General features: G+C 40.7%; 1 protein-coding gene across 3 annotated transcripts in view; it reads left to right on the top strand.

Moving 5' to 3' along the window:
• Nucleotides 1-10,281, top strand: part of LOC307018598 (uncharacterized protein) — a 32,118-nt gene extending 21,837 nt beyond the window's left edge. For 2 of the 3 annotated variants that reach the window (XR_013802459.1, XM_079648912.1), the window contains exons 2-4: nt 8,916-9,065; nt 9,184-9,276; nt 9,560-10,281. Coding sequence is in view for 2 of the 3 variants with exons in the window: in XM_079648912.1 (XP_079505038.1) it covers nt 8,916-9,065; nt 9,184-9,276; nt 9,560-9,736 (420 nt within the window). In the remaining variant the exon portion in view is untranslated. Of the gene's footprint in view, nt 1-6,045; nt 8,602-8,915; nt 9,066-9,183; nt 9,277-9,559 lie in introns of those variants that run through there. The other variant, XM_079648911.1, reaches the window with a different exon arrangement.
• The last annotated feature ends 4,767 nt before the right edge of the window (nt 10,282-15,048 follow it).

Below are 15,048 nucleotides of genomic sequence, written 5' to 3'. Positions count from 1 at the left end.
CTAACAAAATTGCCAGAGGGCAGGAAAACAGTGGGAGGTAAATGGGTCTATTCAGTTAAGGGAGACGTTGACGGACACGACAAGTACAAAGCTAGGTTCGTAGCGAAAGGATACAGTCAGAGGGCGGGGATAGATTACGGGGAGACGTTCTCACCTACAGCCAACCTGACAAGTGTACGCGTATTAATGCAGAAGGCAGCCCAAGAAGATTTGATTTTGCACCAGATGGATGTAAAAAGCAGCGAGAAACTAGGCCTACAGGCTTATAGTGACGCTGATTGGGCTGCAGATAAAACAGATAGACGCAGTATGACAAGGGTATTTTGTGAGCATGGGTAAGGACAGCTCACTAGTCTCTTGGAAATCCAAGAAACAGCCTACAGTAGCGCTTTCCACATGTGAAGCTTAGTATATGGCTCTAGCTCTAACAATACAGGAGTGTATTAACTAGGAGCAGCTACTGGAAGGGATAGATGCATACGTGTATAAGAAAACAGTTATAAACGAGGACAATCAGGGGACAATAGCCCTTGCTAAAAATCCTGTGTGTAGACAAAGGTGTAAACACGTAGATATTAAGTACCGCTTCATAAGGTCCACCATAAGGCAGGAAAACATGACACTGGTTTATTGTCCTACAGACGAAATGGTTGCAGATGTGATGACCAAGCCTATATCCAAACTGAAGCTGAAGAAATTTTAAGGGAACATGTTTGGTGTGTAAAATGTGTAGAAAAATACCACATTTAAAATCATTTGTACCATGTTTTTGTTTTGTTAATTAGATATGAAAAGGTAAACAGTAAGCACATAAGTCATAAGTTGGAGTGTTGAGATATATAACGTGTATAGTGTATGACTCCATGTATTACTGTGTACCATATATTGTTTATGTAAGTAGCTGCGACTACTGTGTTCATTGGTTAGTGCTGTACCACATGATTGTGATGTCACTACCAGGGGTATAAGACCATTGGAAGTCACGCCTCTTCTCTCTCTGTCCTCAAGTCTCTTGAGATGTGTTCTTATAATAAATAACGCCGTGATGAATGGCTAAACTTGAACTGCTGAGATTATTCACCTTACTGCTGCAGGAGACAAAAGGTATAAGTCTAAATCTGCTAACACCCTCGACCCCTCGGTCCTCCGGTAGTGACCCGGAAATGAATTTCAGCGCGCCATTTTGAAGGACATCTCATTTCTCTAAATGCACTTCGAGGACTGAACATCGAGCATCGAGGAGGCTCTCTGGAGGAGCTCTAACCGAGGAGACACTAGAGGTTTCTCAATACTCAAATTTCCCCTCCTCGACTCCCCTCCTCTATGGCGTTATATTTGTGCCTCTATCCTGAGCACGCAATGAAACATGTTGAGCATAGAAAATGCGATTGAGCGCACAGAAATATATTTTCTCTCATAAAACTCCTGCTCCGTGCGCAAGCAGACCGCTGCACGCGCTCTCTCTCCCCCGCTTATGGAAAGCCTAAAGTGCCACCATTCGCGCGTTTTTAGCGCGTAAAACGCGCGTTTTTTAATATGATAATGAGCCCCTCCTTCTGATTTCCATAGCCACTACGTTTAAAGTGTCTGTAACCAATCAGTGAAGAGTAAAGCCAGACCAAAGCAATCTGTAGATGAAAAGTTCCTGAAATTTGTAGACTTTGCTGTAAATTGTATATTATTCCAGATTCAGGGGACCAAGTATTAATTTTCCTTTGAATATATATTAATATATATAATATATGTATAAAAAATACAATTGCCTTATGCTTTTCCTTAATCCTCTGGAGTATAAGGATATTTTCTCAATATGTAGACGTCTCGTTAACTCACCTTTTAAATGTACTTCTTATAACATGGCACCCCATATGTTACTTATCGAAATATTCAGGACACTCTGGTCTTGCTAGAGATGCAAGTCACTCACCTTAGAGCACTGTTTTATGAGATACTTAGCTGAAAATGAGAAATCCGATTTTTGGAAAACCTAAAAACTCTTGTGAAAACACATTTACTCATCTCGTCTATTTTTTTGGGCGTTTTAGATTTGGTTTTACAAAAGTAGTGAAATAATTATATGAATTACACTATAGGCCTATATAGATGAAATTAAATGTTATTCATGTGTAAAATAGTTCCATCCCTCTGCTTTCACCACAGAAAAGTTACATCAGGACTGATTCATGACTTCATATTCCATACCAAGGTTCATGTGATGTGTACAAATACTATAAATAATAATTGAGCATTAGAACTTTTTTTTTCAACCAACAATTTATGCTAACATAAGAAACTGTAAAATCTCAATATTTACAATATCAGAACTTTTTCAACCAACTATTCATTATAAATGTAAAGACAGGGGGAGCAGTGTCATGGTCTTTGTCTGTCTTCCAGGACAGGGGGTCTGTGTAGGTGATGGTGCATGGGCTGCTGGTGGCTGTGTCGGAGGGAGGTAGGTGTGATTGTCCCAGGTTGATGCTGGTGCCCGTGTGGGAGGTATGTCTGCTAGGCGAGACTTCTTTGCTGGATGAGTTGATCGTGATGGCTGTGATGGAGGCCTTTGTACCGAGGTGTATCTTAATCTTGTGGCAGATGGAGATGGAGGCCACTGTAGTGATGATGGTCCTCTGGTCCTTGGTGGTGATGGCTCTGGTGAAGGCCCTTGAGCCACAGTAGATCTTGACCTGGGGGCAGGGACAAATGGAGGTTCTTGTTGCTGCTAGGCCCAGGCAGCTGTGAAATCTGAAAAAAAATATAGGACAATAATTACTACTAAGTTTGTTAAAATAAAGTTCAAGTGTTGAACTTGAACTTTGAATGTTTCTCAAGCACAAATAACAATGCCGAACTCAAAATAAAATTCTCTCTCCCTCTGGAGGAGGAGGAGGAGGAGGAGCGTGTGAGAGATAGAAAGAGAGACGTTGTTAGTATTTGGTGCTAGCTCGGAGCTAACGGAGATTAGAAGCTGTTTCAACAATAAGGAGAGGGAGAGCTCTCTCCTGTGGGACTGAGAGAGAGATAAGGTCAGCTCAGGGAGGTAAAGGACTATTAGATTGGAATCTTTAGTCTACGTTATCTCAGTGGGTCTCAAACGGTTTGGTCATCTTGGTAAACAACTATTTCCATATATGTAATATTAGTTGTATATAAAATGAGTTAATAAATCATTCCACTGTGTGCAATAGGTCAGTACAAAATAAAAAACACAGTTTGAAAGGGGAGTGATTAGTAAAATATGCATCAATAAAAAGAAAGAAGGCAGACTAGGTAAGATAAAGATAGGAGAGAGGAGTTGATCAAATATGTGTTATTGCTTGTGAGCATATTCTAATGGATTTTTGATGATTGAAATATATACTAGTAGCCCCCCTAGAGGATGTGAGGTCATCACAAATAAAACAGGTATACATGGATAGGATACTAGATAAGTGTGCACACTCATTATATACACAGTCAGGGCAGGAATTTCACGAGGGCCACGAGGGCCATGCCCTCCCACTTTGGCCTTGTGCCCTTAAAAATGATATCTGCCATAAGGCCACAGTGGCCTTGATGCCCTCTCTGACTAAGTTTTGTGGTTTAGCAGTCTGCCTCTTTTCTGACACGGCTTCAACACCAGCATATTTTGATCAGAAATCAAAAAATCAGCGGTGCGCTTGATTTGAGCCTGGAATGCACCGCTCGAACGGTCTATGATGACAGTTGACATCAGTCTATGACCTATCTCCGCCCACCCCCTCACGCGTCCGTGTGCGTAGGACGGTCTAGGACCAAGCTAGCTGATTCTCCGCTCAAGAAAAGGCTGAGGTGAGGTAAGGTTTTGTGATGATCCTGTTTGCCGTTAAGTTTTTCATTTGTCCAGCTTTAAGTGTAATTTTATGGATAACATTACTATTTCTTGCTCGTATGGTAATGCATAATTATAATATTTTGAAGTGTTTTTGTTACTACTTGGATAAGTTATCAGGGCTCGTACGGGTGCTTGAAATCCTTGAAAATGCTTGAATTTTTACGAGGTGTTTTCATGACTTGAAAAGTGCTTGAATTTTGGGAATGGTGCTTGGATTTGAGATAAAGTGCTTGAAATTGTAAATGCTTTACTTTTACAATAAATTGCTGTCTGACTGAATAGTTCGCTTTTTAGATTAAAAGAAAATAAAGAAGTCGGAGCGCGCTTAGTTGCTTCGCTTCTACATAAAACAGCTCCGCTCCGGCCTTCCCGCGCTATGCGCGCGACCTGCAAGTGTTTTATTTGTGTGACCTGGGCATTCTAATGAGAGAATGACAGTATGCCAGGAGGTTGCTGTTTTAACGAGCGTTGGCTATCCGAAAAGAAATACAAGCTGTGGCTAAAACGAGGATCAACCCAACGATTCACCTTCTGCACAGTTTGCCACAAAGAATTTCAATTATTCGCGATGGGAGAGTCTGCGCTGACGAGCAATATGAAAGGTAAGCCGTAGTAGAGCATTTTGGATTAGGCTAACGTTGCATGTTACGTTTGTTTAAGCTAGTAACGTTAGCGAACTCGATGTGGATTATTGCTTATGCAGGTGACAATAATAAAAAGGAGCGTACCTATGTCAGTATGTGCGACAGTCGCCATCCTGTGGTTTTCAGAGGATGAAGCACATAAAAGCAATGTATTTCTACTGGTAGTATTTTTCGTGTCTAAACTTGCTCCATCGAAATCAGTCACATTGACCCGAACACACATTTTGAGTTATACACTGTTGGAAAGAGGATATTCCTAGCTTTCTAACGGAGAAAACATATTTTAGTTTGTATTAATGGTCTGGGGGAAGCTCGCGAGTGTGTGTTTGTGTATTTTTGCGTTTGTGTGTATTGTGTTAGTTTCCCGGGGAAAACACTCACGAGAAACACCGGCTGTTGTTATGCCTGCTTTGACGTAAAGTTACTCCGTTCTCCGCTTGTAATTATGCCGTTACAAGCTTCAAAGTTGTATTTATCATCTGAATTTGCCGAAACAAGTTTAATATTCTGAAAGTCAAGACTTTGTTTATTTGAAATCAGATGAAAACAAACTGTAACGGACCCTGCCGTGTTATCTATGATTACTATACGCCAGGGGTCGGCAACCCCTGGCACGCGTGCCAGCATTGGCATAACCAGTGGCACACTAGGAATAAGTGGAATAAGTGTGCAAAATATTTAAATTAATTTTCGGATCCTGAACGCGAGACCGCCGCCAGAGCGCGTCTCCCCATTACCTGCAGAAGGAAGCCATGCACGCAACGCAGCCCCGCTCTCTTTATCTCCAGTTGACTTTCTGCCGCTTTCCTCCGTGGTGCAGTGCTGATCGTTTCACCAAGGAGGAAAGCACTTCACTAATTGCAGTAACCATAAGGAGCTGTACAAATGCCGCAGTTTTTGCGTGGCTGTGTATTTAGTTGAAAGCCCAGTGGCGATCTGCTCATCTCTCATCGAAATAATATGCTACAAAGGGGCGGACTGGCCATCTGTGTGTTGAACTTTCCTGTCGGCTCCCAGACCGTAGTCGAGGAGGGCAGAAGCAACAAGCTTCAGGTTCAATAACCCACTTTAGCTTCAATGACTGGAGAGAGGCGAGCTCTTCTTGGGAGGACGTTGCATTTATTTAGCTGTTCTTCTGTTTCACAAAATACATCACAGACCTCTGTTTTTCTGCTTTCGCGTTTCACTTCCAGAAACATATACACGTTCCCTCACTGTCGCTCTACCATTCACAAACACACATGCACAAGCCGCACCCCTCTCTCTCTCTCTTAAAGGGACAGCGATCTCATCTCACTCTGCATGACCCTAATATCATAACTTGTATGTTCTGGAGAATCACAGAACGGACGATCGTCCTTATTATTATGCCGTTTAAACCAACTATTTAAATGTGTTTGTTAAATTCGGCATCATGTAAGTTGCGCTGACAGGTCCACACACTGCTTCCCCGCAGCGAGGCTCCCCCGCCCTCCAGCTGATAGTTGACGAGCGTCAAGCTCCTCAACCCCCCCCCCCCCCCCCGTTGATAATTATCGATCGTTGGCACGCTGATAACATTTTTTAAATGGCACTTCATATCAAAAAGGTTGCCGACCCCTGCTATACGCCATACATTCATAATGTCAGCGGGAGGGAGGGGGGAGCATCGCTACGTAAAAGCATTAGTGTGAGGGAGAGCTGTCATCTTCCCTTCACAAGCTTCAAACATGTATTTATCGGGAGATTTTGGCAATAAAAGTTTCATATTCTGCAAAAAATTCCCTGGAAACCTCCAAAACTCTTACACAGAAAGAGGATCTCTGCACACGCTTTTTTTTATATCAGCTTTGTGTTTCAATGGTTTTGTCCTAACCTTGGAGAGCCGTATGTTTACTGCCACCCAAAAAGGACCTCAAAAATGTTAAAAATGTTAATGAAGAATTTATTGAAAAGTTAGTTGGCTGATTGTTTTGTATTGGCTCAGCCAGGTTATATGGGATGCCCAGTCTACTATATATGATATGGGTCACTCATTTTACAATATTAAACTTTGTTTTCTTATCTTTAATTTGTCATCCTTATGTAGAATGCTATTACGAAACACACATTTGGTTGTTTATAGCATAAAGAACATCGGATTTAATGTGAGGTAGGGAAATAATAATTTGAGTATAAATATGTGCATATAAATATGTAATTTACAACAGCTGTACGCTGCTTGAAAAGCTTGAAAATGCACCTTGAAAATGCTTGAAAAGTGCTTGAATTTGACTTTGGAAAAGGTGTAAGAACCCTGAGTTATGTTGCAGTTGTGTTCTTTTTTTATTATTATCTAGTGCTAAGCAGTTAGCGCTGTGTTGTTAGCTGTCAAAGACCTCTGTGCAGACTTATTTGACTACCGGCGATCGCAGACGGAAGTTCAAAGTTTGCTGCTCGTTTATATCGCCCAATTTTCAAAACGCGATCAAAATACCCATTCACATGTCTTGTGGCATGCCTGAACTGTCTACATACGACATTGTGCGTCACCATAGTAGGGAAACTTTCCTCCCATTATGGTCCAGATTCTTGTTGGCGAAGGGAAGAATGTACCCCAATCTGCTGCACCTAATAAAAATAGTCCTAGTTTTTCCTGTCTCTACCTCTCAAGTTGAACGGCAGTTCTCAGTAATGAAGAGAATGCAGGGCGATTGGCGTTTAAGCCTGCACACTTCAACAATTGAAGATCTACTCCTCATCAAATCCCAGGGTTGTGCTCCTGCTGAATATCAAAGTGATGAAGCTGTGGCAAGATGGTGGGCAGTTGGCATCAACAAAAGCAGTCCCAATATTCATCCCTATGGTCAAAGGAACCCCAAAAGTCCAAATCTCCCTGACTCATCATCTCCATCTTCAAGTGACTCAGAATAAGGACGCACCTTGACGTAGGCCCACTACCACAGTCTCACAGTGAGCCAAACATGTCTGTGCTATAAGAATCCTTGGTAGTTTTAATAAAGAATTTGTTTAATTGCAATTTGGTGTCCATTGAATGCTTAATAAATATATATAAAAGTATTGTAAATGCATATACAATCGTAGTCACTTCATATTGTATGTTAAATCATTGTTTTAATTTATGGCCTTGGTGCCCTGGCTTTTGGCCTTTGTGCCCTTAAAAAATGGACAACTCAAAAGGCCAAGTGGCCTTGCCCCTAAAATGACGAAATTCCAGGCCGGATACAAACTACACATTTTTCTTGGATTTGTTAACACTATAATCCCTAATATATTTGTAGAAAGGCAGGAAATGGAATTAAATTGAGAAAATGTTTCATTGCGGAGGATTGCTGCTCATCTTGAACAACCACAACAGCGTCAGACTGGAGCTTCGAAATGGGATTCCCAACTCAATGGAAGAGCTCATTGAGGAGGTCAAGAATTCATGTGGATTAGAAGGTTACATAAGGCTACAGTACAAAGACACTGATTTTGGGAACACATTTGTTAATCTTACATCTACACATGCGATTAAAGATTTAACAGTGATCAAAGTTGTCGAATTAGAACCGGATTCTACAACTGTGGTCCAGTTGAGATATCATTAAATAGGCTCCCTACAAGTGGACTGTACAGTGAAGACTCCTCCTCTGGATCTGTGAATACAGATGACACAGTACTACTTAGCGGCTCTTCCTCGGAATCATTAAGAACACAGCGGTGGCCTAAAGTGTTTCCAATCCCGGTCTTCTCCTATGAGACAGAATGTCAATTACAGAGAGGAAATGCAGAGTACACAAAGAACCAATCTAGACTGACACCAAGCTCAAATCATCTGCAGAGCTCGCTGTGAACTCGTTGAAGACCAAGTCTCAAGAAGAGTCCTACCCTGCGAAGAATTTAAAGAGAGCCAGGCGAGCTGAGGCCAACCATTTTCCATCCTTGCCGATTGGTGAGACTCCAGAAAGCATGGAGCAAGAGACAATTTCCCTTTTGGCAGAGCAACAGAAAAGAAACAACCGGCAATCAATAAAAGAAAAGATGGCGAAGGCGTTTGGATACCGAAGACAAGAAATAGTGCATCAGAGGCCAAGCATTGAAGGCCTCTTGGAGCGGTGGCCTGCACTTTTTCACATGGAAGAGGTCATTATTTGGATGTAAGCCTGTAGTGGGGAAGAAATGAGGGCCCAACTAACTAACAACTATAGACAGCCAAGGCAAATATGTTGACGTTTTATTTTTACAATATCAATATCACAATATAAGCTTTACATCTATTACTCTTAGTGTCTTTATTTGGTTGTGGTTTTCAATAAATATGTGGATTAATTTAAATGTTACATTGTCATACAAGCTGACTTGGAGTACTTTTAATCAAACCGTTGGCTCTTTATAAAAAATATGTGTATTATAAATTCTCAGTGTTTTTTGTTTCCTAAGCTGCTTATATTTTCTAGGTAAATGCTGAGTTCATAACAACAACTCCATTGGAGACAAAGTTATTGGCGCAGTTGGACAAACACTCCACCAAACTGCTGCAGGTCATCAGGAGCAGGGGAGGAGTTGTGAAACAGAAGACCACCGGGATCTTGCAGGTTTTGGATGAGGTATCTATGAATGAGTTTATCTGTGGGATCAGTGGCTGAATCGTCCTTTTTTTTGCATTTGATTTATAATATATATATATATATATAAAAATAAATAAATAAAACTGTTCTTACTCAGACTGTGGACATCGCCATCAGAAGAGAATGCATCCTCAAATCTCTAATGATCTACCTGGGTGAACCTGTTGACCATCTCATCAAAGAATTCCAGGTAAGACCTCCCACTCACTCACAAGAAGTTTGTTCATAAAAGAAAGATAACATTTGTACTGCATGCAAATAACTGCTTGGTTAGAAAGCTAGTCATTTGTGATGACCTCCTGAGCTTTCCTCTTGGGTCGACTGAAATGAGAACTTTCCTTTTTTCATCTATCCACTATAATCTTGTATTTTTAAAAGGTAGCTGCAAACTTGGGGAAACCTTTGCGCCTCAGGCCTGTTGAACTACACTATGTGGTCCTCATCCATTTCCCTTTTGTTTGCATGATATGCAGGACGCTGAGGCTGGAGAACTGGAGCAGGCAACAATGGCAATCTTGTCATTGGGAAAGAGGATCAGTTTCATCGACCCAAAGACGTCAAGGTTCTCATCGAAGGAACAGAGGTCCTCAGCGGCTTGTCCTTGGTTGCGACAGCTTTTGCCATGCTCTTCGGGTTCATATACGCACTGAACTTAAGATATCCGAAATAACTGCAATCCACTTTTGAAGTTGTGGAAAAAGTCCTGATGGAACTTAAGGGGAAAAAGATGAGCCCAAAAGTGAATAGACTGAGAACCCGGCTGTTCATTGCAGAGTAGACAATTTGTTGCACTCACTCACAGTTACCATTGTTACATGGTAAGGTTTCTAAAACCAAGGTTTTATAATAATTATGCATTGTAAAACATTTGCGAAAAAGTGTTGCTTTCAGAAGTTGCACTTACAGTATGACCGATTTTCACCGTAGAAGTTATGCATGTCTAATCATTTTCAGAGATTACATGTCTCACAGGCGCAAATTGTCAGTGTTGCTTTAAAAAAAGTGTGCAGTAGATAATAAGGACACGTGTTCTTTCTAAGAGTTTGATGTTTGGAAGCGGCACATATTACTGCAAATAATAACTGGTACTTATTAACATGTCTAAGATCAGGTAATGGCTGCCTCAGAGGCCAGAGCTGGTTGTGTGAACAACTTGTTTTTCATTCAAATAAATATGCTCTGGAGTTAAAATATACAGATTGATCTGAAGAAATTGACTGTTTTACTTTTATTAGTGTACCTTTCAGTTGCATTGCACTCCTTAAATGTGTTTGAGACACTTTAGGTAACAATGTGGCTGTCATTTGATTAACTCTGAAAATACAGTTTTTAATGAATAAATCACATGAAATGAGTTACAGGTGTCCCCTCAGCTGTGCAGACTTATTTAATAATACCGTAGGAAATTGTGGAGTAAAATTAATATCTATCTTGTACACACACTTTTCCTCTACTGATGAGAGGAAGAGAGAGGGGACTAAAGTATTTCTTATTTTTCTACATTGACCTGAATGTATTCTTTATTCTGTGTATTTGTGGACTGAAATATAAGTTTTTATAGAGTTTGTGATACATATATTTGCAGTCACTTTATTTTACGTTAAATACATTTAATTCAAGCTAAGATACATTAGCTAGTTAGTGCTCTTACCTGTGTGCCTCCTTCAAACAGCATTATAACCAGACTGTATCTTCAAACGATAAGTACCAGTTATAGCTACTTGATTTTAGATAAACAATTGAAAAGACAAAATCAACCAGCTAATGTATTGAAAGACCAATCTTTATTTTAAGGTGCCTTTTCTTTAAACCTTCAGATGTGAGCTATTAGTCATGCAGTAATAGTATTGACAATACAAAAATACTGAGCAACTTTAGTTGAGTTAACTTTATATTTCTTATTGTCTAAAAAGCATTTATTACACTCATATTTCCCACTCCTATTCACAGTGTGTACTAATTGACTGTATTTCCCGTCAGGTGTCATCTTTCTAACCGGAGTACTGTTTTGGATGAAGTGGCTCCGGCACAAACATTACAACATACATCAGATTCCCCAATAGTAGGTGTAGCAGTACGTACAGCAAGTTGCATTACATAGATTGTTTTGAACACACCCTCAAAATAGCATTGTGATTATATTACTGGATGGAAACGGAAAGCACGGGAACATTAATAAACTACATAACAGAAAGTATGAATAACAATAATGAAATTGTGACTGTAGATATGTTTATACTTTATATTATTTACTGTACATGTTTAATTTAGATTGAATTATTGTGATTATTCTTTATTCTTTCTATCTATCTATCTCTCACAATGGGGTAGGTTACAGGAACTTTTCATCAACAGATTGCTTTAGTCTGGTTTAACTCTTCAATGATTGGTTGCACACACTTTAAATGTACTGGCTATGCAAAACAGAAGGTGGGGCTCATTATCATATTAAAAAACGCGCGTTTTTTACGCGTCAAGAACGTGCGTAAAACCTGCGTTTTTTTAGAAAAAACACGCGTTTTATTAGAAAAAATGCGCGTTTTAAACGGGCGAATAGTGGCACTTTAGGCTTTCGATAGCCGCGGGGGTTGCTAAAAGGTCTATCTGCAGTAACGTTAGTCTACGTCTACCTTTGCTGCCTGCCGGAACAATGACGTTATTTTAGGTAGTTTAGCCCTCTCCTGTTCGGCTTTCGCTCTCATTTTGCTTTTCTGAGCACCGCTTGGGTAGTGGCGCTTCATTTTTCATGTTTACCGGCAACGCAACTCATGAACGTTATTTATATGAGCAATGCTTCCCGCTTTGTTTTGAACGCTGCCCAGCCTGCCAATGAACATTAGTTATCAGCCGGCTAGCCCTATCGCAGGTCAGAAAATAATTATAATGATACACTGTTGTACTACTACAGGCAGCGTACACATGACGGGGACGGGGTGCCTAGCAACATAGCAGGGAGGGGGGGGCCCCGCCCTCTGCGCCCTGTTCCCGCGTTACGAAATCTAAGAGGATAGCCTACAGTGGGGGCGGGGCCCCCTAAGGTCCGGGGCTCCCACGCACTGCGGGGGGTGCGGGGGCCTCCGCTACGCCACTGGCTGTAGCCTGATTATGCTTTAGGAGCGGGTGTGTGTGGTACAGTGTGTAGGTGTGTGTGTGGTACAGTGTGTGTGTGTTGTACAGTGCGTAGATGCGGCGGACAGACAGGTCTCAGTTGGTTTGGTGTCCTATGCTTACTTTTAATACTTGTGCAACTTTTGGCCCGTAATTTCAATTCCCCATTTCAGCAACCAGAGAGCAACAATCAGTCTCTGATTGTGTTACTGTTACGTTATTATGAGAGTGCTCTCATACTTGTTTGATTCTGAAATTGTATATATTTATATGAATATATGTGTGTGTGTGTATATGTCCGCATCTGTAGCCTGTTATTGTCTCATTATACCGCACTGTCAATGAATTAAAAGTAAATATATATAAGTCGTCATGAACACATCTGTCCATCAGAGTGCTTCTGTGCCTCCTGTCATCATTAATGGACGTCTCTTTAAAACAGGGTTGGGGAACCTTTTTCCTCTCAAGGGCCATTTCAATTTTTTAAACATCCTCCGAGGGCCGTACAAATTATTGACCTCTGCTTAAAAATACTAAAATCACAGCCCATTCATTTCGCCTTTCTTTCATGCCGTGCAAAGAAAAAGCAAACTCTTAATCCAGATATTTTACCATGACTCGTGCATGAATTCACGTGCACGGTTGTGGCATGACCACCAAAACAGAAAGTATATTGGACACAAGATATGTGCAAATGTATTTCGTTTCCTATCCATGTTGACGTGATTTAATAGTGGGGGGGGGGGGGACCTAACCTCCTCTTGGGGGGTCCTCACCTCCCCGGGAAGATTTTTTTTTTAAATGTTGAAGTTAAAAGCATCAATCTGGTGCACTTTGAGAGCAACATTAGGAGATCTATGGATACATCTCTCAACATCCATATGAAACAGAACTGGAAGCAGATGTATTTTTCTTTATGGATATTTTACAAATCACTCCCCTTTCAAACTGTATTCTTGTTTATTAATAACAACTTTTATTTACTGTCATATAGTATTTTATACCTGTTTACTTTATTCTTTTGTTTTTTAGAACTATAATGATCATATAAAGATGTGCCTTTACCTCACTGGTTGGAGAAAAAGCTTCTTATATTCGTTAGCATAGCTAGCTAACCAGATGCTAATAACAACAAAGTTATTGACTGTATGATCAGTATGACAGATGAACAGATCGCCACTGGGTTTACAACTAAAGACACAGCCACGCAGAAACTGCGGCATGTGTACGGCTCCTTATGGGTACTGCAATTTTTGGAAGTGCCGAAGTGACGTTCTGGTGCTCCCCTGCCATGCTCCCCTGTCAGACGAGACATATAGGCCTACCACGTGATGACACGTTAGGCTCGTGTTGTGTTCAAGGACCCTGACCTTGGCCACTTAATTATTTTGCGGTCTAGATTTCTTTAATTTTTTTCTTTTTTGCGTGTGTTTATAAATTACCTCGAGGGCCGTAGTAAATGGTCTCGCGGGCCGTATACGGCCCGGGGGCCGGAGGTTCCCCACCCCTGCTTTAAAATGACCGCTCAGATTAGAGGAGTTCTCATTTCTCTAACCGCCTGCTGCTTCCACTCCTCTCTCCTCGGTTCCCCTCCTCAGTCCTCCGCTCGCATCTCCTGTGGGCGGCACCAAGTCTCGAGGAGAGGAGTCGAGGATAGGAGTCGAGGAGGGGAAATTTGAGTATTGAGAAACCTCTATTGTCAACCTCCATGGGACCTTATTTCGGAAAAATTATGTATTGAAGTCAATGGAGAGAGAAAGATTATCTTTCGAACCCGTTTGAATTGTGCCACGACCAAACGGAAGTGTAGTACCGCCGTTCGGCCACCACGAATATTTTCATCTGAGTCCGGCGCACTTCCTGGGGGCTTGGTTGAACCAGATTGTTATTATTATTATTATTATTATTATGTTACTATAATGTGTGATGCAGTTAAAATATATATATATATGTATAAATGATATATATGTATATATATATGTGTATATATGTTGAAGTTTAGGATGGCAGCTTCTTCTTATGCTGCAGTCGGAGAGAAATAGTGGAGACGGAGACGATGAACTGTTTAGCCCTTGAGCATGTTTTATTCCTCTGCTTCACAGGTGATTCCTTCACTCGGCCGAGCTAACTTAGAAGAGAACAAAGATAGACAGTGAACAGGTGCATCAGGTGATTACTTAGCACGTAATACTACAGTGCCTCACAGTGGTACAATAACAGTATTACATCCCTATAGTACAGAATGGACACAATCTCTCTATACATACAATAACTGAGGACATACAGTATGTAAACATTTCCCTTAACAATATATATATATATATTAATAGAGTGGCGAAGTCACGCCCATCTACTTCCGGTCCATGGGACCTTATTTGGGAAAAATTATGTATTGAAGTCAATAGAGTTCAATACACAAATGTGTTACTTCACAGTTTTACGAAACCATTTTTTTTTTTTGACTTGAAAACTTATCTTTTAAATTGACAAACATCATATGTGTAATTCGTGGCACAATTCAAACGGGATCGAAAGATAATCTTTCTCTCTCCATTAACTTCAATACATAATTTTTCTCAAAAAAAAAAGGTCCCATGGAGCTCCCCCGGAAGGGGAGGGACTTCGCCACTCTATGGAGAGAGAAAACGTATCTTTCAATCCCGTTTGAATTGTGCCACGAATTACACATATGATGTTTGTCAATTTTAACAAATAATTTCCATGTCAAAAAAGTCACAGTTTCTCGTAAAACTGTTGAAATATAAGACTGTGAAAAATATGCAACAGAAGAATGTCATGCAAAGTTGCCTGCCTGCCTGCCTTCCTTTGATTCTCTCTGAACTGCCTGATCTTT

This window comes from Notothenia rossii (genome assembly GCF_949606895.1).
Source record: "Notothenia rossii genome assembly, chromosome: 9".
In the NCBI taxonomy this organism is placed as follows: domain Eukaryota; kingdom Metazoa; phylum Chordata; class Actinopteri; order Perciformes; family Nototheniidae; genus Notothenia; species Notothenia rossii.
This window is presented reverse-complemented; position numbering and strand designations above follow the sequence as displayed.